General features: G+C 36.6%; 1 protein-coding gene across 13 annotated transcripts in view; it reads right to left on the bottom strand.

Annotated features, from left to right (window-relative positions):
• The window catches only part of LYST (lysosomal trafficking regulator), a 242,978-nt gene that overhangs the window by 77,314 nt on the left and 151,811 nt on the right, over positions 1-13,853 (bottom strand). For all 13 annotated transcript variants that reach the window (XM_051820721.2, XM_008268236.4, XM_002717342.5 and 10 more), the window contains 3 exons: positions 6,787-6,963; positions 5,817-5,893; positions 5,137-5,325 (listed from right to left, as the gene is read on the bottom strand). In XM_051820721.2, coding sequence (XP_051676681.2) covers positions 5,137-5,325; positions 5,817-5,893; positions 6,787-6,963 — 443 coding nt within the window. The remainder of the gene's footprint in view (positions 1-5,136; positions 5,326-5,816; positions 5,894-6,786; positions 6,964-13,853) is intronic.

Consider the following 13,853-nt stretch of genomic DNA (forward strand, 5'->3'; position numbering starts at 1 on the left):
AAAGATGTCCCATGCAAATGGAAATCAAAGATGGAGTAGCTATACTTACAGCACATAAAACAGACTCTAAATCAAAAACTGTAAAAAAAGACAAAGATGGACATTATATACTGATAAAAGGATTGATCCAGCAAGAAGATATAACAATAATAAATATATATAATGTATATATAAGTACCCAACAAAAATAAACCAAATATACAGAACAAATATTAGTAGACCTAAACAAAGAGATAGACTCTAATGTAATGGAGGACTTCAAGACCCATTGTTATCTACAGATCATCCAGACAGAAAATCAATGCATATTAGATCTGAACCAAACTATAGAGCAAATGGACCAAACAGACATTTATAGAGCATTTTATCCAACAGCTACGTTATATACATTTATCTCATTAGCACATGGAATATTTTCTAGGGTAACCATATATTAGGTTATAAATAAAAAATCAGCAAATTTTGAAAAATGGAAAATATACCATGCATTTTCTCAGACCGCAAAAGAATAAAACTAGGTATCAACAATAGGAAGAGCAATCAAAAATTTATAAATACATGGTAATTGAACAACATGTCCTGAATGATCAATGGATCACTGAATAAATTTTTAAATGTCTTAAAATAGAGTATATCAAAATCTGTGGGATACAGCAAAAGCAGCATTAAGAGGAAAGTTTATGACATTTATTGATTTGCAAGTGATGAGCCACCCTTGCATCTATGCAATAAATCCCACTTAATTGTGATGTATACATTTTTTTAATTAGTGTTGGATTTGGTTTGGTATTGTTCTGTTCAGAAGTTTTGCATCTATGGTCATCAAAGATATAGGTCTGTAGTTTTCTTTCCTTGTTGTGTCTCTTTTTTTTTTAAGATTTATTTTTTATGTGAAAGAGTTACAGAGAGAGGTAGAGACAGAGAGAGAGAGAAAGACGGAGAGAAAGAGAGGTTTTCCATTTATTGGTTCACTCCTCAAACGGCTGCTATCACTGACTGGAGCTGAGCTGATCAGAAGCCAGGAGCCAGGAGTTCCTCTGAGTCTCCCACACTGGTGCAGGGGCCCAACCACTTGGGCCACCTTCAGTTGCTTTCCCAGGCCACAGCAGAGAGCTAGATTGGAAGTGGAGTGGCCAGGGCTCAAACTGGTGTCCATATGGGATGCTGGCGCTGCAGGCTGGGGCTTTAACCCACTGTGCCACAGTGTTGGCCCTGTCTGTTTGGTTTTGGTATCAGAGTGCCGGCCTTGTGAAAAAGAGTCTGACAGAGTTCCATCCACTTCAGTATTTTGAAAAGTATTGGAGTTAGTTCCTCTTTACACATTTTGTAGAATTCAGTAGTAAAACCATCAGGGCCTGTCTCCTTGATGGGAGACTTAATTACTGCTTCAATTGTATTGCTTGTTACAGGTCTGTTTAAATTTTCTATATCTTCTTGATTTAATCTTGGTAGGTTTTTTTTTTAAAAAAACTTTCTTCAATGTCCCATTAATGGTCCAGTATCATGTTGTTTAATTTCCATGTATCTATAAATCTTTGTTCTATCACCTCAGAGCAATAAATGGTGAGGATGTAGAGAAACGAAAACACTTAGACACAGTTGATGGGAATGTAAATTGGTGCAACCACTGTGGAAAACAGTATGGAGATTTCTAAAAGCAAAACAAAACAAAAATCCCTAAAAACAGATGTAGCATATGATCCAGTAATCCTACTATTGGATTTATACCCAAAAGACATGAGCACATTCTTTCAAAGAGATACCTGTACCATGTGTTTTAGCAGCTATCTTTATAGCAGCACTGGTAACAATAGCCAAAATATGGAATCAACCATAGTGTCTATCATCAGATGAATGGGTAAAGAAAATATTATATATATATATATACACACACACATATATATATTTATATATACATAATGGAATATTATCAGTTACAAAAAAGAGTGAAAGTCTATCATTTGCATCAAAATGGTTACAACTGGAGGATATCACATTGAGGGAAGTAACTGACAAAGAAAGATAAATTCTGCACATTCTCCCTTATATGTGGGAGGTAAAATTAAAATAAGAAATCAAAAAAAGAAAGAAATGCCTGTATATATCAGTTTTCTTGCAAATATAGTGTTTTCTCAAACTTTGTTTTAAATCTTTGTCAAATTGTTAAGAATTAGCTACTATACCACACTATGCAGTTTTAATGATCAGTGACTGTTTTAAAATTTACTTTGAGGGAAGCTAAACATCTTTTCATTTGATTATTATTGTTCATAGCCCTTGCCTATATTCCTGCTGAACTATGTTTTAATTTTTTATTTGTTGAACTCCTTATTTAGTGAAGCATTAAGTCACTGACTATAATATAAATTTAAAATGTGTTATCTCAAAAATAATAAAATAGTAAATGAAAAAAGGGGGAAATTTATAGTAATAAGTGAATACATTTAAAAAATCAAAAGATTTCAAATAAACAATCTTATAATGCATTTCAAGGACTTAGAAAAGAAAGAACAAACTAAACTCAAAATTAGTAGGAGGCAAGAAATAATAAATGAGCAGAAATAAATGAAGTTGAAACTAAAAAGAAAAACTTGAAATAAAATTAGAGATGAGCAACAGACATTACAACTGACACAACAGTAATAGAAACACTTATATGAAACTACTACAAATTACAAAACTAGGAATAATGGATAAATTCCTAGATATATATAATCAACTAAGATTAAATCAAGAAAATATAGAAAATTGAAGAAAAGTTATAAAGAAGCACAGAGACCAAAAGCAATAATTAAAGTCTTCTATCAAAGTCCATGAACTGATGGCTGTATAAAACATTTAAAGAGGAACTAACTCCAGTAATTCTCAAAATAGTCCAAAATGTTGAAAGAATATAACTCTGCTAAACTCTTTTTATAAGGTCAGCATTAGTCTGACAGCAAAACCAAAGACACAACACAATGGCAAAACTGGATATACATGTGTAGAAGAATAAAATTATATCCCTATATCTCATCAAATACAAAAATTAACTCAAGATGGATCAAAGACTTGAAACTATGAAATTGTTAGAAGAAAACATAGGAGAAACACTTCAAGAAGTTGGTATAGGCAATGACTTTTTTTTTTAAGATAAGATCCCAAAAACACAGGCAACAAAAGCAAAACTAGACAAATGAGATTAAATTAAAATCAGAAGTTTCTGTACAGTAAATGAAACAACCAATAGAATGAAGAGTCATCTAACAGAAGAAAATATTTGCAAACTACTTATCCAGGAAAGAATTAATATCCAAAATATGTCAGTAAGTCAGAAAACTCAACAGTAACAAAACAGCCAATCCAGTTAAGAAACAGGCAGATAACTTGATAATTCTCAAAAGAAGCATTGCAAATGACCAATAAATACATGAAAAAAAAAAAGATCAATATCCCTAGCCATCAAGGAAATGCAAACCACAATGAGATATCCACCCCCACACCCCCCAGCCCCTTAGGGTGGCTATTAGTAAAAAGAAAGGTAACACATGGTGGCAAAGATGTAGAGTAAGTGGAACTCTTACATTTTGTTGGTAAGAATGTAAATTACTACCGCCACTGCGGAAAACAGTATGGAGATTTCTTTGAAAAGTACAAACAGAACTGCTGTATGATCCAGTAATTCCACTACCAGGTATATATCCAGAAGACATGAAATTATTGTATCGAAGACATTAAATTATCGTTATCAAAGAGATACCTTCTCCACCAATAGCCAAGGTATGGAATCAGTGAAGGTGTTGTCCATCATCAGATAAAATATGTAGAGAGAATGTGGTATATATACACAATGGAACATTATTCAGCCACAAAAAATGAAATTCCGTTATTTGCGGCAAAATGTGTAGACATCACATTAAATGAAATAAGGCAGACACAGAAACACAAATACTGCTCTCTAATATGTGGGAACCAAAGAAACCCTCCATCTGAGCACAGAATAGTGGTTATTAGAAGTTGGGGATAGTCCAGGCCAGCTCTCTGCTGTGGCCAGAGTGCAGTGGAGGATGGTCCAAGCACTTGGGCCCTGCACCCCACGGGAGACCAGGATAAGTACCTGGCTCCTGCCATCGGATCAGTGCGGTGCACCGGCTGCAGCGCACCAGCCGCGGCGGCCATTGGAGGGTGAACCAACGGCAAAGGAAGACCTTTCTCTCTGTCTCTCTCTCTCACTGTCCTCTCTGCCTGTCAAAAAAGAAAAAAAAAAAAAAAAAAAAAAAAAGTTGGGGATAAAGGGAGTTTGGTTAATGGGTACCAAATCAGAGTCAGATCAAAGAAATAAGTTCCTAGTGTTAAAAGCATAGTGGGGCGACTATAATTCGTAACAACCTAGTATAAACTATATGAACAAATAGAAGAGAGAAGCTTCAAGCATCCAAACATAAATATCACAGGGAAAATGTTGATTACCCTGTTTTGATCAGTACACATTGTACATGTATTCAAACATCACAGTGAATTATATAAATATGTACAATTACTGTTTATAAAAACTGTAAAAGATTACTTGTGTTCTTGCCACCCACATGGGAGACCTGGAATGACTTCCAAGCTTCTGGATTTAGACTGGCCCAGCACTGGCTGTTGTGGGCACTTGGGAAGTGAATCGGCAGAAAGAAGATCTCTCTCTCTCTCTCTCTCTCTCTCTGCTTTCAAATAAAATATAAAATATTTTTAAAAACTGAACTAACATTTAAAAATACTGAATATTTCCTATTTTCTAAAAGATTTATTTATTTGAAAGAACTACAGAAAGAGGGAGACACAGAGAAAGAGAGACCTTCCACTCACTGGTTCACTTCCCAGATGGCAGCAACAGCCAGGGTTGGGCTAGGATGAAGCCAGGAGCCAGGAATTTTACTGTCTGGAAGAGTTAATATCTTCCTTTTCCCCTGCTCAGTCTCTCATTTTCCCCCCAAGAATAGTAATTTTTAAAAACTCATATGATTATTCTTTAAGATGAAAAAATTACCAAATATTTAAAAATATTTAAATTACTGAATTTTATGAATGTGATTTTTAGAATTAACATAATGTTGAACATCAACATGTAAAGTATTCATGCAAGACAACTTAAAATGTCCTCCCGCTGCTTACCTATCATGTGTCAGCTGTTGAATAAGTTCCTGCCAATGTCTGCTGGCACTCAAGTCTACTTTATACATTCCTCTGATATGCTGGATCACCTTTTTTCTTTCAATTCCTTGGGAGAGAGACACTGCCTGGGTGATATCTGCAGCTATTTTAGATATATCCTTTGATTTTGAATCAAGACGCTGAAAGAGACTAAACAAACAACAGCACTGTTCATAAGCATACACGGAACATTAAATATTTACCAAAACATGCTATTTAAATTTTTTTAAATTTATTTGTTTTCACTTTGTTTGAAAGGGAAGGAGGGTAAGAGGGAGAAGGAGAGAGACACAGAAAGAGGTATCTTCCATTTATTGATTCATTCCCCAAATGCCTGCAATAGCCAGGGCTGGGCTAGACAGAAGCAAGGAGCCAGAAACTCAACCTGGGTCACCTCTTGGGCAACAGGGACCCAATTTCTTAAGTCACCATTGCTGCCTTGCAGGGTGTCTATTAGCAGCAAGTTGGATCAGAAGTGGAGGTGGGACTCACTCTAGGCATTCTGATATGGAAGGCGGTCATCCCAAGCGGTGGCTTGAACTGACACTCCAAAATGCCAATTCCAAACCCAATTCTTCAAGCTAAATGTGAAATCTAATGAGTTACCAAAAGATGAACTTTCGGAACACACAAAATCTTACCTTTGTTGATTATTATTTACTGTTTTCTGCCAGGAGGTTTTATTTACACCTTCTTCAGTTTCATATTTCTTTTGTTCCTGAAAGATTTAGAAAATCAGACACTATAAAACTTGCAATTTTTCAACTACTGTTGGATGGATCACTCTACAAACTGATTTTAAAACTAAGTTAACAGAGGAAAAATGTTGTCCTCAGGAGACCATAAAATTAAGATAATCACTTAAAGAATGTTATAATTCCCTTTGTTTTTATACAATTTGGGACATAGAAATTATGGAAGAATAGTGAAGCAGGGTTGCCAAAGATGGTGAGTTTACGTAATTGCTTGTTTTCTTATTTTGCTTTTTTGTTAAAGAATCCATAACTCAAGGTATGCCTCAGCCTGCTTGTCACTATAAAAATCTTTTGTCGGCCAGTGCCGCGGCTCACTAGGCTAATCCTCCGCCTTGCGGTGCTGGCACACCGGGTTCTAGTCCCGGCCGGGGCGCCGGATTCTGTCCCGGTTGCCCCTCTTCCAGGCCAGCTCTCTGCTGTGGCCAGGGAGTGCAGTGGAGGATGGCCCAAGTCCTTGGGCCCTGCACCCCATGGGAGACCAGGATAAGTACCTGGCTCCTGACATCGGATCAGCACGGTGCGCCGGCCGCAGCACGCCGGCCGTGGCGGCCATTGGAGGGTGAACCAACGGTAAAGGAAGACCTTTCTCTCTCTCACTGTCCACTCTGCCTGTCAAAAAGAAAAAAAACCTTTTTGTCACTGTAGGCTACTGGAAAAGCATGACCAAAGAAAATAAAACGTTTCCTTAAAATAAGCCTTTTTTTCCCCTTATAGTAAAAAGCAGTATATAGTATAAAATAAAATAATCATTTCCAAGTTCATTATCAGTGATATTCTATACAAAAAATTATTCAATCATTCTTTAATTACAATCAGTGAGATCTCCTAAGGGACATTTATGGTTTCACTGACTTACCTCTTTGATCATTTTAATAAGGTCTGGCTTTGTTGATGCACTGGGAGGGATGCACTTGTGACCACATAATTTTAAGGCATTCATAAGCAGTTCTGCTGTATCTAGTTCTTCTTCAGTCAACTCATCTTGGTGATTATGTATCAGTTCTGACAAATACAAAACTAACTTGGCTCCATGCTTTAAAAAAAGTAATAATCTTTTTTAGTAATAAAGATTTTTTTCTTTCATTTAAATTTACTTAAGAGTAATTACATTGAATTATATTTCTAGGTTTAGTTGGTTGAATCCTATTTGAATAAATGAGCTAAAAAATTCTAAGGATAACTGAAGAAATCTGATTATGCACTAGTTATTTTATAACTCTAAAGAATTAATACTTACTTTGTCAGGTATAATAATGTTACGATTACATAAGAAAATATCTTTAAAAAATTTAGAATTAAAATGTCATTATTTCTGTAATTTTATTTAAAAATTATTCAGAGGGGTAGGCGCTGTGGCTCACTTGGTTAATCCTCTGCCTGTGGCACCGGCATCCCATATGGGTGCTGGGTTCTAGTCTCAGTTGCTCCTCTTCCAGTCCAGCTTTCTGCTGTGGCCCAGGAAGGCAGTGGAGGATGGCTCAGGTGCTTGGGCCCCTGCACCCACATGGGAGAATAGGAAGAAGCACCTGGCTCCTGGCTTTGGATCGGCGCAGCGCCGGCCATTGTGGCCATTTGGGGAGTGAACCAACAGAAGGAAGACCTTTCTCTCTGTCTCTCTCTCTCACTGTCTATAATTAAAAACTATTCAGAAAAGAATACTACAATATGATAAAAATATTAACAATTATTAAATCGAGGTGATTCATTATATTCTTACTTTGTACATTATTCTGTACTTCTCCTTGTATATTTGAACATTTTTGTTGCAAATGATAAAAAGAAAAACAAGCAAACTAATTAGCTTTGGAGAAAAGAATTTTGGAGAAGAATTGCTGAAGAAATACCGCACAGGAAGTACGCTGGGGAGAAGGTAAAATAATTCTTAGTGTTTCAAGGAAAAACTGTACTGGAAGAGAAATCTTTCTTAAAGACTTTCTGTAGAATATGTTTATCTGCTACTTCTTAGATTTCTGCTCGGGAGTCGCTGGTTCAATTTCCAGAACAAAAGCTTCTCTTTAGCTTGTAAGCATTCACTACTCCTTAGGGAGAACAAAAGGTGAAAAAACCCTAAAACTAATGAGAACCCAGCACTCAGTTCTATGTGTACCAACCAGACAAGGGTTGGTTTAGGCCAATCTTTTATGAACAGACTCTAAATTCAAAATTAGTGTTACTTAAGGTAACAACAATTGCCTTTTGCAGTGTATACCCAAATCAAAGTTTGATTCATGTTTCTTTTTTTTTTTTTTTAAGATTTATTTATTTTACTTGAAAGTCACAGTTACATAGAGAGAGGAGAGGCAGAGAGAGAGAGGGAGAGAGAAAGAGAGGGAAAGAGAGAGAGGTCTTCCATCCACTGGTTCATTCTCTAGATGACCGCAATGGTTGGAGCTGAGCAGATCTGAAGCCAGCAGCCAGGAGCTTCCTTTGGGTCTCTGGACTCAGGCCATCTTCCACTGCTTTCCCAGGCCAGGGCAGAGAGCTGGATCGGAACTGGAGCAGCTGAGTCTTGAATCGGTGTTCATATGGGATGCCAGCACCGCAGGCGGCAGCTTTACCCGCTATGCCAGAGTGCCAGCCCAATTCACGTTTTCTAAATGACCCTTAAATGTTACTGATATTATACTTGATTGTAATGTGTATACTATGTATTATTTAAACAATAATATTTCCAACAAATTAAACATATATATTTTACTTTTAAAAAATTTGCCCTAAAAAGATCTCTGTGAGTGAGATCCCAGTGGAAAGAACAGGTCTTCAAAGAGGGAGGTGCCTTTCTCTGAAGGGAGGAGAGAACCTCCACTTTGACTATGACCATGTCTAAACAAGATAAGAGTCGGAGAACTCAAGGGGCTTCCATAGCCTTGGAAACTCATAACTGGTGCATAGGGAGATTACTGATGCCATAAACAGGAGTGTCAATTGGTAAAGTCAACAACAGGAGTCACTGTGCACTTACTCCTCATGTAGGATCTCGGTCCTTAACGTGCTGTACACTGAGGCTTAATGCTATAACGAGTACTCAAACAGTATATTTCACTTTGTGTTTCTAAGGGGGTGCAAACGACTGAAATCTTTACTTAATGTACACTAAACTGATCTTCTGTAAAAAAAAAAAAAAAAAAAAAAAAAAAAAAAAAAAGAAAGAAATTTTCAATTCCCAACTTGACTCTCACTGGGATTAAACATGACAATAGGTCTGATCTGATTTCATCATCATTTAAAAAAAATCATCTATTATTTTTCACTTTATGTTTCTGTGTGGGAGCAAACTGTTGAAATACTTACTTAAGGTATACTAAGCTGATCTTCTGTATATTAAGATAATCGAAAATGAATCTTGATGTGAATGGAAGGGGAGAGGGAGTGGGAAAGGGGAGGGTTGTTGGTGGGAGGGACGGTATGGGGGGGGAAGCCATTGTAACCCATGAGTCGTACTTTGGAAATTTATATTCATTAAATAAAAGATAAAAAAAAATTAAAATTAAAATAAAGACAAAACATAATTGCAAAAAAAAAAAAAAAAAAAAAAAAAAAAAAAAAATTTGCCCTGATAACAGATAACCACTGCATTGACTTTATGATATTTCAAATGGTGAATAGTGTTAAATGTTAAAAAAAGATCTAGGAAAAATTATATTTTGGGTGATATTGAAATTGACATGTTGAATCACATCATATTATTTCTAAAAGCATAAGATGAACATATGCAATGGTGAAAAGAGTAAAGCTCATTTTAATGCAACACTCTAAATGAGTCAGAAGACAGCTGCTACTTGACTAAAAGAGAAAAATGAACAGATGCTCTGAGAATAAAAGACTTGTAGAGCTGGCAAATAAAGGAAATGGTAAATGACTAAAATATTTCATTTTAGTATTCAGTGGCATTATAAAATTATCTTGAAAATCTATCAGAAATGCTTTTTTTGTTCATTCTAAATATCTAAAGAAACATGATTTTCTTAAAAACTGATGTTGCTTCTATTACCTAATTTTAATATCCTCTGACCATTTACTGCTATAGTTTCTGCAACTTCAAGAAGGTGTTATTGGGGACAGATGTAAACAAATTAGTGTGTTTTTTTCAGCCTTCAAAAAACTGATTTGAGGAACTGAATTTATTAATAGCAAATCCTGTGCCAGCGTTGTGGCTCAGTGGATTAAGCTGCTGCCTGCAACACGGATCCCATGTCAGAGCCCAAGTTTGAGTCTTGGCTGCTGTGCTTCTAATCCAACTCCCTAATGGTGTGCCTGAGAAAGTAGCAGAGATGGCCCAGGTAGTTGGACCTCTGCACCCACATGGGAGACCCGGATGGAGTTCCTGGCTCTTGGCTCAGCCTGGCATAGCCATTTGGGGAGTGAACCAATGGAGGGAATATTTCTTTCTCTCTGTCTTTGCCTCTCTCTTTACTCCACTTTTAAAATAAATAAATCTTTTCAAAGTATCAAATCCCTAGCATGTTATAACATGCTAAAATTCTTAAGAATAAAATTTTCAATGATTGTTTTAAGAAGGAAGAGTTCTGAGTGGACTATAGAAAGGGAAGGAAGCTTTGAAGGAGGTATAGAATGAGTTGGGTCAGTGGGTAAATCGAAAGAATGAGAATGAGTATACGGACAGGGAAAAGGCATTTGATAGGCAATATGAATAAAGCAGGAGGAATACACAAAACATGAAGAGGTTGTAAGAAGAATTCACGAGAAAATTATAAAGGAGGAGGAGTTCCAGACTGAGAAGTAATCAAAATCAAGGTAATAGTACAAGAGAAGCCTGTGGCTTTAAAAACCAAACAGATTACAAATTAAATACAGCTTGTATGCAGCTGTGGAAAGGCATAAAGATGATCTCCATATAGGATTATGCAATGATCTTTAGAGCACACTTTTAAGAAAAAAAGGCCTAGAAAAGTGTGGTACAATTTGTTATTTTTTTTAATGTTGAGAAATCGGGAGATAATATTTATATATGCTTGCATGCATGTGTGTGTGTGTGTGTGTGTGTGTGTGTGTGTCTACAGATTTGTTTGTATCTTGAACAGAAAAAACAAAACAAGATGAGTGGGAAAGAACGGGAAGAGAGTATAAAAGCTACATCTCTGAATGTTCTGTTTCACAATTTGACTTTGGAACCACACAGCCATCTTACATGACTAAAACCAAAATTAAACAAAAATCAATGGGATTCCAAAATACAGAAATTGAATGAAAAAAATAGTTGGTTGAAGTTGGCATGACCAAATAAAGTTATTTTAATTATATTCTCACAATAGTATTCCAAGAACAAAAAGAATCACAAAGAAATATTAAATTACATTCAGTGGGGTTATTAGTGATAATGTTGGTAATGTTATTTTGAAAATATGGAGTAAGATAAAGTAAATAAGTGATTCTGTCAATGTTGCCAAAAACCAAAATGATTATATTAATAAAAAAGTACAAAATATAGATACAAAATCCAAAGTGAAAGTATCATTATGAACTCATGGTTTCTTTTTCTTTCTTAAAAAATACATATTTCCTAGCTTTGTCCACCAAAAGGAATGAGAAAAAATGGCAACCCAGTAGAAATGAACATACCTAGTCCCTAGATTTAGTCTTCAAATACTACTATTTTGTTAAAAGGAAGCAGAGGCTTCTTGGGACAAACTTTGGTTCCAGGGATGGGAAAGGAAATATATAGGAATGGGTCTGAAATAGCCTTCTGTGTCAGAAAGCAATGAAGTCACTCATATAAACTTATTAAAAGTGAAATGGGCCATGTTAAAAAGACACAACAAATTGAATCTACAGGGGGTGTTAATCTGAATATCAAACAGAAAAATAACTGTTATTCATTGAAACATATTAATACTTATAAAATACACGATTTTATTATGATACCCCAAAAATGAAAACACAAAAGTTATAGGATGCTAAAAAGGAAACCTGTTAAAGTGAAGTGAACACTATGAGAAACGGTGACTTGATCAGCCCTCACCCTGACTGTTGATGAACAACTTAATATGTTATCCCTCTTAGTATTTTTGTTTGTTTGTTCTACTTAATACTTTTGGTTGAATACTGTAATCAATACACAATTCTTCTTAAGTGCTGAAACTTAACTGAAAAGTGATCGCTGTTAAATATAAGAGTGGGAATAAGAGAGGGAAGAGATGTGCAATTCGGGACATGCTCAAGCTGACTTACCTCAAACGGTAGAGTTAGAAACATACCAGGGGATTCCAATTCAATCCCATCAAGGTGGCATGTACCAATGCCATCTCACTAGTCCCAGTGATCAATTTCTGTTCACAATTGATCATAATGATAGGGCTAAGAACCAAAGGGATCACATAAACAAGAATAGTGTCTGCAAATACTAGCTGATAGAATAAAAAAGGGAGAGAACGATCCAACATGGGAAGTGAGATACACAGCAGACCCATAGAATGGCAGATGTCCTAAACAGCATTCTGGCCTCAGAATCAGCCCTTAAGGCATGCAGATCCAGCTGAAAAGCCCATGAGAGTATTTCAGGCATGGAAAGCCAAGACACTCTGGGGGAAAAAACAAACAAACAAACAAACAAACAAAAAACTAAATGAAAGATCTCTGCGAGTGAGATCCCAGTGGAAAGAACGGGTCATCAAAGAAGGAGGTACCTTTCTCTGAAGGGAGGAGAGAACTTCCACTTTGACCATGGCCTTGTCTAAATATGATCAGAGTCACTGAACTCAGGGGGCTTCCATAGCCTTGGCAGCTCATGACAAGAGCCTAGGGTGATTACTGAGGCCATAAACAAGAGTGTCAATTTGTTAAGTCAACAACAGGAGTCACTGTGCACTTACTCCTCATGTAGGATCTCTGTCCTTAGTGTGCTGTACATTGAGATTTAATGCTATAACTAGTACTCAAACAGTATTTTTCACTTTATGTTTCTGTGAGGGAGCAAACTGTTGAAATCTTTACTTAATGTATGCTAACCTGATCTTCTGTATACAAAGAGAATTGAAAATGAATCATGATGTGAATGGAAGGGGAGAGGGAGTGGGAAAGGGGAGGGTTGCGGGTGGGAGGGACGTTATGGGGGGGAAGCCATTGTAATCCATAAGCTGTACTTTGGAAATTTATATTCATTAAATAAAAGTTAAAAAAAAGTTATAGGATGCTAGCTCATCAACTCATTGTTCTAAAATAAATAGGAAAAGAAACAAGTTTTTATCCTGCCTTTGCTTAATGGACTACATTTTAATGGTAGTCATAGCATTGACAAGGTTAAGTTCTTCCCTATAGAGGATATCAGATTAACAGAGGCTGGCGGAATGAGAGACAGAGAAATCATTATTTTATAACTTTTAATGAGAATCATCTTAAGTGGCTGCTAAAATCATCCAGCTAAAAAGTAAAAGTGAATTTGGGGCCTGCACTGTGGCTCAGCAGGTTAACTAACACCCTGGCCTGAAGTGCCGGCATCCCAGATGGGTGCTGGTTCTAGTTCTAACTGCTCCACTTCTGATCCAGCTCTCTGCTATGGCCTGGGAAAGCAGTAGAAGATGGTCCAAATCTCTAGGCCCCTGCACCCATGTGCATATCCGGAGGAAGCTCCTGGCTTCTGGTTTCGGATTGGTGCAGCTCTAGCCACTGCAGATTGAAGACATCTCTCGCTCTCTCTCCCTGCCTCTGCCTCTCTGTAACAGTGCCTTTCAAATAAATAAATCTTTAAAAAAAAAGAAAGAAAATACAAAGCACTCCTACTATTTTTTTTTTTTTAATTTGACAGGTAGAGTTATAGACAGTAAGAGAGACAGAGAGAGAAAGGTCTTCCTTCTGTTGGTTCACCCCCCAAATGGCCGCTACAGCTGGCACTGCACTGATCTGAAGCCAGGAGCGAGGTGCTTCTTCCTAGTCTTCCATGCAGGTGCAGGAGCCCAAACACTTGGG

The sequence above is a fragment of the Oryctolagus cuniculus genome, chromosome 13 (assembly GCF_964237555.1).
Source record: "Oryctolagus cuniculus chromosome 13, mOryCun1.1, whole genome shotgun sequence".
Taxonomy (NCBI): Eukaryota; Metazoa; Chordata; class Mammalia; order Lagomorpha; family Leporidae; genus Oryctolagus; species Oryctolagus cuniculus.